The sequence below is a fragment of the Corythoichthys intestinalis genome, chromosome 9, assembly GCF_030265065.1.
Source record: "Corythoichthys intestinalis isolate RoL2023-P3 chromosome 9, ASM3026506v1, whole genome shotgun sequence".
NCBI lineage: Eukaryota > Metazoa > Chordata > Actinopteri > Syngnathiformes > Syngnathidae > Corythoichthys > Corythoichthys intestinalis.
The window spans coordinates 41,857,307-41,870,895 of record NC_080403.1 but is presented as its reverse complement, the minus strand read 5'-3'; the positions used below and the strand labels follow the sequence as shown (position 1 = coordinate 41,870,895).

Genomic DNA, 13,589 nt, shown 5'->3' with positions numbered 1-13,589 from the left:
ATTAGAAAACGATTTAATTAAAAAAAATATATATGTATTTAAAAACAAGCATGGCCGATATTTTTTGCCGATTCCGATACTTTGAAAATGACGTGATCGGATGCCGATCGATCGGGACATCTCTAATAATAACACTACGTAGAGATTTACTCTTTCAGAGGTTCAATTAAAGTCAAGCAATAGTAGTATTTGTAAAGGCAGCATACATTTTTTTTAAAAATCTGACAGCTGTTTCTAACTAAATTTTGGGTGCAGAATCTCAGTTTTTGTCTATTCAGTTCATTTTTTCAATTCAACAGCTCACTAGCTTACTAGGTTGTTAATACAGTACATACCCACAACTGGCCGTATGATTTGTAAAAACATACCATGTTGGCCTGAATATAAGACTGTTTTTTTTTTTGCATTGAAATTAGACTGAAAAAGAGGGGGTAGTGTTATATTCGCGGTCTAGACATTATACCCATTCAGGACGCTAGATGGCGCCAGATATCACTGAAGCGATGTTCTGTCGTGACAGATCTCAGCTACTCTCAAGTTTAACCAATTTGCATTATTTTATTGCATTGGTTTTCCTTATTCAGATTTGTTTCCAGACTACAGTTACAGTTAGACTTCACTTGGTTGATGGTTAATGCAGTTATTGCAATTTTGTTGTTTTATCACAATAGATTGGTTTATATACATTTCAAAAACCAGAAGCCATTTATTTACGAATGTGATTGCACTTTAGTTTACATATTTAAATGTTCAGATATTAAGATTTGAATAAGGCAAAATAACATGCTTTTTGTCTCAAATATATTGCTATAATCATTTGTTTTGGATGTACTGTAATTATTTTCTGTATAAAAAATTATTTTGGTGTTCAAAAAGTCTTTTTTCAAACTTGAGTCTTGAAAAAGAGGGGGTCGTCTTATAATCAGGGCCGTCTTATATTCGGGCCTATAGGGTAATTGTGTTAAAAGTTGCATTCATGTGTGTTTCATATTTCATTTTGTAATACAGTTTTCTCAATTGCTTTGGTACGTTTCTCAGATCAGAACTGAAATTCTCAAAACTACTTGTTCAACCTCACAACATTTTATCACTTGTGCACATCAAAGAAGCAGTTCCTCATTTCTCTGACCAAGTTGCAGATGTTTTTGTGCATCCATGCAAATGATTTTGTACAATTCTCTGCGGTTTCCTACATTATCAGCTGCATCTGTCATGACGGTCAAAATGGATTATTATGGGTCTCTGTTGAATAGTCTCACCACCCACAACATTTAGTCATTACTTCATTGCATAAGTTTTTACATGCAAAATGGATGATCATGTTGTCAGAATATGTCAACATGTTTGTGCTTATTTCTAAGTGTTTTCATTACTCATTTTCTAAATCTCTTGAATTGGTAAATTGCTACCAGGTGAATCTTTGGCCACAGAGCTACAATCGATGTGCCAGGCCAAAGGAGAGAGAACATAACCATGGGTGCTGCCATCGCAGAAAATTGTGTGCTCACCCATATTCTAGGGTTGTCAAAATTATCGCGTTAACGGGCGGTAATTAATTGTTTTAATTAATCACGTTAAAATATTTGACGCATTTAACGCACATGCCCCGCTCAAACAGATTAAAATGACAGCACAGTGTCATGCCCATTTTTGTTTTATTTATTCATTTGGTTTTGTCGCCCTCTGCTGGCGCTTGGGTGCGACTGATTTTATGGGTTTCAGCAACATGAGCATTGTGTAATTATTTACATCAACAATGGCGAGCTACTAGTTTATTTTTTTGATTGAAAATTTTACAAATTCTATTAAAACGAAAACATTAGGAGGGGTTTTAATTAGGGCTGTCAAAATTATCGTGTTAACGCGCGGTAATTAATTTTTTAAATTAATCACGTTAAAATATTTGACGCAATTAACGCACATGTCCCGCTCAGAAAGTATTCTGCCTTTTGGTAAGTTTTACAGCAAGGCTTTTTGTGCTGTCCAATAGCGAACTCTTGTGGTCGCTTTGCGACATGGTTTATTGTTTTCTTGCCAGTTCATTATGGCTGCACGACGTCTCGGGCTGACGCCTACGTTGTAATGTTGTGCTTATATGATCCTTGGAGAAGATTTGTCCGTAAGTATGGTTGTTGTAAAGAATGTACATATTATGTTAGTAAGCGAAATGTTATATTTTTTGTATGAGACGCTTTTTGTTTATGTTTAGTGAACCTGTATAGCGTGCTAAGCTAACGTTGTTGCTAATGCAATGCTTGTGTACTTTTATTTTGTAGTTTTACGACGGTCTAAAGAGGACAATGGTTTGAGGCCATTTTATTAATAAATCAGATGAAAAAGGAAGAAGTCTAATTATTAAGGCGTCGTTCACTAGCTGTCTAGCTTTGGAAAAAGTAGACGCTTCGGAGTGAGGACAGCATAGACAGATTTAAATGACAGTAGAGTGAAATGCCCACTACAGTCCTTATGTACCGTATGTTGAATGTATATATCCATCTTGTGTCTTATCTTTCCATTCCAATAATTTATTTTACAGAATATATATATAATTTACAGAAAAATATGGCATATTTTATAGATGGTTTGAATTGCGATTAATTACGATTAATTTATTTTTTAATCTGTAATTAACTCGATTAAAAATTTTAATCGTTTGACAGCCCTAGTTTTAATATAAAATTTCTATAACTTGTACTAACATTTATCTTTTAAGAACTCTAAGAAGTCTTTCTATCCATGGATTGCTTTAATGGAATTTAATAATGTTAATGCCATCTTGTTGATTTATTGTTATAACAAAAAAATACAGTAACAAGTGATTGTTCAACACCAAATTCGGAAGCAGCAATACTCACTCTCTACTACAGTCTTGCGGTCAGATCCGTCATCACTGATCTGCTGGATGTTGCCAAAATGGATGTCGCTAAAGAAGACCCGATTGGCTCCCCTTCCTCCTCCTCCTCGGTAATCGAAGGTCAGGGCGATGACGTTCTTCATGTGCTCGGGATCCTCAAACGGTTTTATGGGCGCGTTTAGGTTGTTTTCATCCGACAGGTGAACACTCTTTAATATGGTGCGTTCTGAGTAGAGCAGGTAGCCATCGTAGTCGCGGCAGCTGCGTCCGTCTTCGGCCAGCATCCCGTGTGCACAGGCACAAGTGCGCCGTCCGTTGCCACTGTACAGACAAAGCTGCTGGCAGCCGCCGTTCTTGAGTTTGCACACATTTGTTCCTGTGCAAACAGTGAATGCCAATAAATATACATTCTGAATTACTTTTTCACAACATTTTAAAGGTAGGCCCGCTTAGATTCTGTAAAAATGATGTATTAACCTGATTTGACTATGACTTTTATCATATTTTTAATACAGGTAATTCCTGGTTTACGAACGAGTTCCGTTCCTGCGCTGGCGATGTAGCTCGGATTTCTGCGTAAGTCGGAATTAACCCTTTAAATACCTCAAAACACCTTCTAAAAAAAAAAAACGAACCAAAAACTATCCAAAACATGTATTATACGTCATTGTACTGTCCTCGCCAAGACATTGGAGCTAAGCTCTGAAATGCCGATGTTAGACGTCCGTGTGGTTTGCTGACTTTATTCAGGTGCTCATGACATCAACACTTCCAGAATGAAACTAAAATAAAATGAAATTAAATCAGTCTGATCTTCAATAACACCAATTCAAATTTGCGTTTCCAAGTAGCTGGTGATACAGCAATAACAAACGATTAGCATTTATCAGTTAGCGTCCGCACATCAACAAAAACAATCACATAAACCCGTCTCTAGGATTCGAATACGATTCAAAACACACAATAAGCAGTACAAAAGGGGTTATACACAGCCGTCACCTCTTGATTACTTCGCTTCCTGTTCTATGATTCCTGCGCCAAAATAAAAGCATGCATCACAACACAAAAGTCAACATTAAGAAAAATAAATAAATAAATAAATAAAAAACGAAAAGACTCAGGCGTCGCAAAGTCGAAATCGCGTAAGTCGGGTCTGTCGTAACCCGAGGACTACCTGTATAATCAAATTAATTTAAAAAATACAGTGTTTTTAATTAATGCTACCTTTGTAAAGATAATGCTCCATTTTAATAATCTCTGTCAAAGTGGTGATGTTTCCTGACATTTTAAGTGTCAGATTATTATCTCAGTAGTCATGTTTTGGTTCTCAAGCATGTATGGAGTGTACCTCCATTTGTGGCTAATGAGTATACACTGTACATACACTAGGAGGAGCTTTAAATTACAGTAGAATATTGTAGAGAGGTTCATTCACCGCTATTCAAAATCTGAAAATTTGATTGATATAATCATAGTAATGAAGTGAATTTATACAAAATTGTCACTTTTCTAATTAAACTACTGAAGTATGTTAAGCTGGCCATGATATAGTAATGGCAGTGAAGAAAATAAGTATTTGAACACCCTGCTATTTTGCAAGTTCTCCCACTTAGAAATCATGGATGTGTCTGAAATTTGCATCGTAAAACAAAAAATCCAGAAATCACAATGCATGATTGTTTAACATTTTTTGTGTGTGATACAGCTGCAAATAAGTATTTCAAGACCTCTCTATCAGCTAGAATTCTGACACTGAAAGACCTGTTAGTCCGCCTATTAAAAGTCAACCTCCACTCCATGTATTATCCTGAATCAGATGCACTTGTTTGAGGTCGATGGCAGCATAAAGACACCTGTCCACCCAATACAATCAGTAACTAAAGCGCTGTCCAAAGACAAAATTGTTCACCTCCACAAGGCTGGTAAGGGCTACAGAGCAATTGCCAAGCAGCTTGGTGAAAAAAGGTCCACGATTGGAGCAATCATTAGAAAATGGAAGACGCTAAACAATACGGTCAATCTCAATCGGTGTGGAGAACCATTTAATATATCATCTCGTGGAATCTCAATGATCCTAGGAAAGGTGAGGAAACAGTCCAGAATTACACGACAGGAGTTGGTCAATGACCTGAAAAGAGCTGGGACCACCGTTTCCAAGGTTACTGTTGGTAATACACTGGACGTCATGGTTTGAAATCATACGTGGCACGGAAGGTTCCCCCGCTTGAACCAGCACATGTCAAGGCCCGTCTTAAGTTTGCCTATGACCATTTGATGTTACAGAGGAGTCATGGGAGCAATTTTTGTGGTCAGATGAGAGTAAAATAGAACTTGAATGATGACGAGATGAGATGATGAGAATGATGAGTACTATCTTAAGAACACCATCCCTACTGTGAAGCATGGGGGTGGTAGCGTCATGCTTTGGGGTGTTTTTCTGCGCATGGGACAGGACAAGTGCACCGCATTAAGGAGGATGACTGGGGCCCTATATTGTGAGATTTTGGGGAACAACCCCCTTCCTTCAGTCAGAGCATTGAAGATGGGTCGTGCCTGGGTCTTCCAACATGACAACAACCCGAAGCACACAGCCAGGAAAACAAAGCAGTTCCGTAAGAAGCATAACAAGGTTCTAGCATGGCTTCGCCGGTCTCCAGACCTAAAACCAATTGAAAACCTTTGGAGGGAGCTCAAACTCCGTGTTTCTCAGCGACAGCCGAGAAACCTGACTGATGGGAGGGCCAAGATCCCTCCTGCAGTGTGTGCAAACCTAGTGAAAAACCACAGGAAACTTTTGACCTCTGCAATTGCAAACAAAGGCTACAGTACCAAATATTAACATTCATTTTCTCAGGTGTTCAAATACTATTTATAGAAGGATTTATAAAATCATACATTGTGATTTCTGGAGTTTTCTTTTTAGATTATCTCTCTCACAGTGGACATGCACCAACGATGAAAATTTCAGACCCCTCCATGATTTCTAAGTAGGAGAACTTGCAAAATAGCAGGGTTCAAATGCTTATTTTCTTCACTATATGCATTGAGCTACACATGTACAGTGAATGAAACATTGAACTGTTTAAAGACAAATATTTACCTTGCTGCCTGGCCCTGTTGAAAACCTTAATATCTTTGAGCTGCACCCCAATCCCAGTCCTCAAAGACACAGAATCTGTGGCATTGTCTTTACTACCTCTCTTTATGGAGCCATTGGCATGAGTTCTGCTTGACAATAAGCAATAGGCAATAAAGGAAGGTGACTGTGACTCTTAATAAAATCCATAAATCAAGGGAAGTAAAAACTGCGACTAACCGGTCACTCCAGTAAATGTAGCCCTCAAACACGGACACAGAGAACATGTCCATGTTGTTGTTGGCCAGCACCACTTCCCTGTTCTCGCCAGTCTCCAGATTTATGCGCTCAATTTTGTCCGTCCTGGCATCACACCAGTACAGCAAACTCTCCTGAAGTAGGCACACAGTGCAAAAGAAAGTGATGTTTTTTTAAACAAAAAGGAACACTGAGCAAACACTATTAACATTGTAGGATGTAAGAATGAGTTGTTTGTTAGCGTACCTCATAGTCAATGGAGATACCATTGGGCCAGCTAATACTGACATTTACCAGAACAGCTCTTTCAGTGCCGTCCAGTCGGGAGCGTTCGATACGAGGGTACTGGCCCCACTCTGTCCAGAACAAGTAGCTGCACACACACACGCACGCAGGCAACTCGTCTTATAATCAATCATGAGAGAAATAACAACGCGGACTGAAGACGGCTGCTTTCTCACCCTTTCTCGGGGTGGACAGTGATTGCACGGGGCTTGTCCAAGCCCTGGGAGATCACTACATAGCGGAAGGAGCCATTCAGACGGGCCACCTCAATCACATCGAAGCCTTGGTCCGTCCAGTAGATGTTTCCTGAGAGGAAACCGAGAGAAATAATGAGGTTGCATAACTTCCAGGGCAAGTCGATTGATGCATTGCATGTATGTCAATGAAGCATAACATTCTTGTGCTACCTAATTTAAGACCCTGAAATTGATGTACTCGGCATAAAACATCTGCTAATAATACATATTCTTATCACAACTCTGAAAGCTGTAAATCTGCACTTCAGCTCTGTATCATTCATTTCGTTTTTATCATTGTTTTTTTTTTTTATTTCTTTTGTTCAGAACAAAAGAATCCCAAAACCAATCTACACTCCAATTCTTCTTATACTGGTCTAGATAATCCACTTTTCAGACCATCCGTTTAGGATGAATTTTATGAAGCAAGGCACTCAGGCTTAGTAACTTAACAAAAATTTTGAAGAAGAAAAAAAGACAGTGAAAACCCAAAAGTGTTTTCTCAGATCCAATGCACGTACGAAACTGTGAGTAAAAAGTGGCTGACCATAAGTTACCCATAAGTAATAAATGAAATATTTATTTGGGATGTCATTCGAGTATGCATCGTCTTTCTCCAAACCAAATTCGTCTTCAGGGAAACAAATGAAGAGAAACTTTGAATGTTTATTTAAAATACTTTGTGGTGGTGTATGTCAATAATTTAAAACTCATTAAACCTAACTACAACCTATTGATGAGTTAGCAACAGGTGTGGGCACCATGAGGTGATTACACTGTCTAAGGGGCAAAACACATGTGAGCATAGGCGGAGTTAAACTTTTGGGGCAGGGGGGCACAAAATGTTGACGACACCGAAACGCAGTGTCAGCAATAAAATTAACTAACAAGAATATTTATAATAATAAATTGTTTTTTGTTTCCCATCATTCTTGAGGGTAATTCTAAATCAGGCTACTTAGGCAATACTTTTCGCCCATATCGTCATCCGTTGAATATGGTACACCCGCCAGTGTCGTGCCCCAGTCAAAAATTGTATTTTATTATTAATTAAATTATTATCCAATCAAAAAACAAACAAAAAAAAGGTGCTTCAATAAATAAAAAGTTGCTTGAATCAAAATATATACTTTCAACCAATAAAAAGTCACTTCAATCAAAAAAAATGTGTTTGAATGCAAAAATACATTTGAAACTCAAAAAACTACAAAAAAAAAAAAAAAAAAAAAAACATGTGAAAGCTTTTTTTCTTTGAATTATATTTTTTGTTTTGATTAAAGTCAAGTTGTTTTTTTTTTTGATTGAAGCAACTTTTTTGAGTGAAGTAATTTTGGCTAGGACATTTTTGTCTTTATTATTCAAAAAATAAGTTGCTTCAAAAAATATATATTTTCAAAAAGAAAAATCACTTGAATTAAAAAAAAAAACAACTTGCACTTATACTCCGGTGCGACTTTTATATGTTTTTTTCCTCTTCGTTGGGCATTTTATGGCTGGTGCGACTTATACTCCGGTGCGACTTTTATATGTTTTTTTCCTATTCGTTGGGCATTTTAGGGCTGGTGCGACTTATACTCAGGTGCGACTTCTAGACCGAAAAATACAGTACACTGTCTAATGGGCAAAACACACGTGAGGCGTTGAGCAATGGTGAAATATGAAAGTCATCGGCGTTCAGCTGAAAGCCAACACACGGGGTGAGATTCGACTGTTGAGGCAGGCGACAGCGACTGGCATTGCCCTCTGCCTGCGCGTCATCGGTCATCTCCGATTGGCTATGAATTTGGAGGGCATTTTAAAGCCAACAACTTCCCAGACTGTTGCTATTTTATTAATTTCCCGGAAATCATGCTCAGAGGTATCATAAAGTATGTGCTGTTCGCACACTGCTGAAATCATATGCTCCTCCATGTTGACAAAGTGTTTGTTTTTTTTCTGAAAAAAAGTCCTTCATGGATTTCAGATTGTGAAAACACATAAAATGTACATAATAATGCCATTCAAACAATAAGTCATGACATCAGTGAGAACAAAAGCTACATTTGCACTCATTTTCACATTGTTTTTAGTCTTGCGCATGTAAATATTCATCAGAATAGCTACCATTGATAATAGGACGTCCATTGCTGTCATCAGAACTAAGATGATTATTTGAATAATTCGAGTAATTCAGTTTTAAAAACCGAGAAAAAGCAGAAAATTTCAAAAGTGTTGGAGCATTTCAAGCGACACCAAGGCAAATACTACAGCATGCTCCACCGAAGGCACCCTGTTTACTCCAAGAGCGGAGGAGCGATTGTCGGGACGAAGTAAACTTAAGTTAATGTAGGGCAAATAAATAAGATTAACTTTGCTGTACCTTGCTAATGTAACGTTAGCCCTACAGAGGACTAGGTTTCTATTAATTATGACTACTGTCGATGCGTGGCTAAGGTGTCTTTAATACAGGCTTGATTTAATATGTAAAAACACAGCACTGTACAGTGATGAGGGTGTATAACAAAAACATAATTAAGTTACCTGTCAATTTTAGCTCAGTAGTCATTGATGGATAAAAAAATCAAGTGGCACTGGTGCCTAATGTGCTCCAATACAGCAGGTATAATACATTTATTTTGAGAACTGCAAAAACTAAAAATCCTATCAGGATTTACAATTTAGACTCATTTAAAACTTGACTAGGACTTAAAAATAGCTTGACACAAATGGGAATTCAATTGAAACACGTGGGAAAAACACCTAACTTTTGAATGATGTGTGTTAACAATGTAATGACATTTTTAGGTAAGAAATATGATTTTTTTTTAAATTAATAAGAGCTTAAGTTTTTTGAGTGAAAGCAGTGAATTAGTTGTTTTTTTTAAATTCAAATCTGAGATGCAATTGTTGGCTGTTTTCAACAATGTACATCTAAAATAAATACATTGATTGTCTAAAAATGGTTAAATATTAGGTGAAATTCCTTGTTTTCTCATGTAAATTTATAATTGCTCTTTACCTACAAAAAAAAAGGTGTTTTATTCGAATTATGCGATTACCGTATTTTTCGGACTATAAGTCGCAGTTTTTTTTCATAGTTTGGCTGGGGGTGCTATTTATACTGAGGAGCGACTTATGTGTGAAATTATTAACACTTGATGATATCATTTCACATGTTATTTTGGTGTTTTAGAGTGACACTGATGGTTTGGTAAACTTGTTAATGTGTTCTTTATGCTAGTTATCTGAATAACGCTTAATAGCTATGGCCTCGCGTCCTGCCTTTGGCAATGTGTGTTAAATTGTATTATTGACTTTTTTATATTGAAATGCATGCTTTTAGTTTGTGGCGCTTTCACGCCCAAGTGGGGGTGCACTCGCAGTTGTTTACGCGAAGAAGAGCGCTCACACGCCAGTAGAAAACAGACAGCGACGCAGCGTCTGAGCGAGTGGGCAAGAGAGAGAGAGGGAAACACGGCTGTGAACCTACGTTCATTGTTTATGCTTGTAAAATATCTCTACAGAGGTAACGCCTGTGTGTATCATCTTTTCTGTTGTTGTTGTTATGTGTTTTCCACCCGTGATCGGGCACTTAGAGCCAGTTGTGTGGTTGTTTGAACGATGAGCTAATGCTAGCGAACGCATGCTAACCATTTATGTCATTGCTGTAATAGCGGCTAATTATCATTTTTTTCCATTGATGCGAACCTGTTTGGTATCGAGGACAAAACTGATTTGTCTAATTTCTATTTTCAGTTTCACTCTTCAAATGAAGGTGTCATAACGACGGCCAAAATAAAGTCAGCAAATTATACGGACGTCCATCATCGTCATTTGGGAGTTTAGCTCTCTGTACAGCAAGGACCGAGAGTAGCGTCCTGGTGAGGACAGTATATTCGCATTTCGTTGTTCATGCATCATGTAACATTATCATACTTTACACTTATTTAGCATGTTGTTTTCTATTGTATTTTTATATTAAATTGCCTTTCAAGATGACATACAGTGGGGAGAACAAGTATTTGATACTCTGTCGATTTTGCTGGTTTTCCCACTTGCAAGCCATGTAGAGGTCTGTAATTTGTATCTTAAGTTCTCTTCAACTGTGAGGGACGGAATCTAATACAAAAATCCAGAAAATCACATTGTATCATTTTTAAATAATACATTTGTATTTAACTGCATGAAATAAGTATTTGATACATTACCAAGTAGTAAATATTTCGGCTCTTAGTTCTTTTTTAAGAACCCCTCCTGTTCTCCACTCGTTACCGGAAGTAACTGCACCTGTTTGAACTTGTTACCTGTATAAAAGACACCTGTTCACATGCTCAAACAAACAAACTCCAACCTCTCCACAATGCCCAAGACCAAAGAGCTGTGTAAGGACATCAGGGATAAAATAATAGACCTGCACAAGGCTGGGATGGGCTACAGGAAAATAAGCAAGCAGCTTGGTGAGAAGGTAACAACTGTTGGAGCGATTATTAGAAAATGGAAGAAGTTCAAGTTGATGGTCAATCTGCCTCGTTCTGGGGCTCCATGCAAGATCTCACCTCGTGGGGCATCACTGATCAGGAGGAAGGTGAGGGAACAGCCCAGAACTACACAGCAGGACCTAGTCAATGACCTGAAGAGAGCTGGAACCACAGTCTCGAAGAAAACCATCGGAAACACATTACGCCATCATGGATTAAAATCCAACAGCGCACGCAAGGTCCCGCTGCTGAAGCCAGTGCATGTCCAGACACGTCTGAAGTTTGCCACTGACCATCTGGAAGATCCAAAGGAGCAATGGGAGAAGGTCATGTCGTCGGATGAGACCAAAATTGAACTTTTTGGTCTAAAACCGTCTCGTCGTGTTTGGAGGAAAAAGAAGGATGAGTACAACCCCAAGAACACCATCCCAACCGTGAAACATGGAGGAGGAAACATCATTTTTTGGGGCTGCTTCTCTGCCAAGGGTACAGGACGACTGCACTGTATTGAGGGGAGGATGGATGGGGCTATGTATCGCCAGATCTTGGTTGACAACCTCCTTCCTTCAGTGAGAGCCCTGAAGATGAGTCGTGGCTGGGTCTTCCAGCATGACAACGACCCAAAGCACACAGCAAGGCAACTAAAGAGTGGCTCCGTAAGAAGCATCTTAAGGTCCTGGAATGGCCTAGCCAGTCACCAGATCTGAACCCGATAGAAAATCTATGAAGGGAGCTGAAAGTCCGTGTTGCCCGGCAGCAGTCCCGAAACCTAAAGGCTCTGGAGAAGATCTGCATGGAGGAGTGGGCCAAAATCCCTGCTGCAGTGTGTGCAAACCTTGTCAAGGACTACAGGAAACGTTTGGTATCTGTAATAGCAAACAAAGGTTTCTGTACCAAATATTAAGTTTGATTTTTGTGATGTATCAAATACTTATTTCATGCAATTAAATGCAAATTTGTTATTTAAAAATAATACAACGTGATTTTCTGGATTTTTGTATTAGATTACGTCCCTCACAGTTGAAGACAACTTATGATACAAATTACAGACCTCTACATGCTTTGCAAGTGGGAAAACCAGCAAAATCGGCAGTGTATCAATTACTTGTTCTCCCCACTGTATCTGTTCTATGTGTTGGGTTTCATCAAGAAAATTTCCCCCCAAAATGAGACTTATACTCCCGTGCGACTTATGTTTTTTTTTTCCTCTTCGTTGGGCCTTTTATGGCTGCTGTGACTTATACCCAGGTGCGACTTATACTCCGAAAAACACAGTAATCAATGGAATTTTCAGTAGAATACTCAATTACTAAAATATTCGATAGCTGCAGCTCTCCTGTCAATGGCAGCCAGTGAGTTAAAAGCAGTATGCTGGTTATCTAAATCCTTATTATGGCAACAGTCACCATTGCGGAGCTTAAATAAAACCTGAAAAGTTGTTCGGGTTGAGGTAAAAAATGACACCGGACATTTTGTATTCCATGTAAAACAAAGTCAGATTTACTGTTGACAAACATTTTTCTTTATCTCACCTGCTATCCAGTCAACAGCTATGCCCTCCACCCTGCCAATACCATTAGTGATCACATCTTCTCTCCATGTCTGGTCTCGCTTGGCCCTGCTTATTGTGCTCAGACCCATGTCCACCCAGTAGATAGTGTCATTGTCTGAAAGAAAAGGCGACATTGATTCATATGAATTGCACATCATATCTCTCTATTAAAATTCCTTTAATGAGAGTGTAAATTGTCTCTGCGATGAGATTACCAGCATGGAAATCAATGCCCACAGCGAGCGAAGTGCCTGACACTGGCACCAAAGCATCAGATTTGTCTGATGGGTCCAAAGGAATACCGCGTATGCCCTCATGGACAGAGTAGAGAAGGAACGAGCCAACACCTACGACAAACACATGCTAGTTAACAATCGCTTCAGCCCATTTACAAGTGCATAATACACCGAAACGTGCCACACCCTCGCAAGACTGCTGGCCTCTGCGCAGGCTGTATCCTGCAGTGCACATGCAGGCTCTGGTGGTCGGGGATGTAGGGAGACACAGCTGGGAACAGTCACCATTGTTATTGCTGCAAAGATTGGTGCCTAGAAACAAAAAGCATGAAAGCAAACACATAAAACATGGAAAAGTAAAGATTGAAACAAATGTACATTTGCTGAGATAAACAAGTTTAGATGTTGGGAAGAGAAACAGACCTTCAATGCCTTCCCCACCAATTTAAACCAAAACAGATGGTTCAGAGATGAAGAAAATAGCAATTACTTGGCAATTAATTACGAATGCCTCAGTTATTTATAATGTGTGTTTATCATTGCGGTTAAATTTAATAACAGGCATATAACTTTATATAAATCTGATTAAAAAAAAAAAAAAAAAAAAAAAAAAAATATATATATATATATATATA

The 13,589-nt window shown here is 38.4% G+C and overlaps 1 protein-coding gene across 2 annotated transcripts in view; it reads right to left on the bottom strand.

Moving 5' to 3' along the window:
* Window positions 1-13,589, bottom strand: part of LOC130921326 (low-density lipoprotein receptor-related protein 1-like) — a 338,897-nt gene that overhangs the window by 75,238 nt on the left and 250,070 nt on the right. For both annotated transcript variants that reach the window (XM_057845057.1, XM_057845058.1), the window contains exons 34-41: window positions 13,141-13,266; window positions 12,934-13,065; window positions 12,699-12,833; window positions 6,650-6,779; window positions 6,435-6,561; window positions 6,171-6,322; window positions 5,955-6,079; window positions 2,856-3,230 (exon numbers count right to left, since the gene is read on the bottom strand). In XM_057845057.1, the coding sequence (XP_057701040.1) occupies window positions 2,856-3,230; window positions 5,955-6,079; window positions 6,171-6,322; window positions 6,435-6,561; window positions 6,650-6,779; window positions 12,699-12,833; window positions 12,934-13,065; window positions 13,141-13,266 (1,302 nt within the window). The remainder of the gene's footprint in view (window positions 1-2,855; window positions 3,231-5,954; window positions 6,080-6,170; window positions 6,323-6,434; window positions 6,562-6,649; window positions 6,780-12,698; window positions 12,834-12,933; window positions 13,066-13,140; window positions 13,267-13,589) is intronic.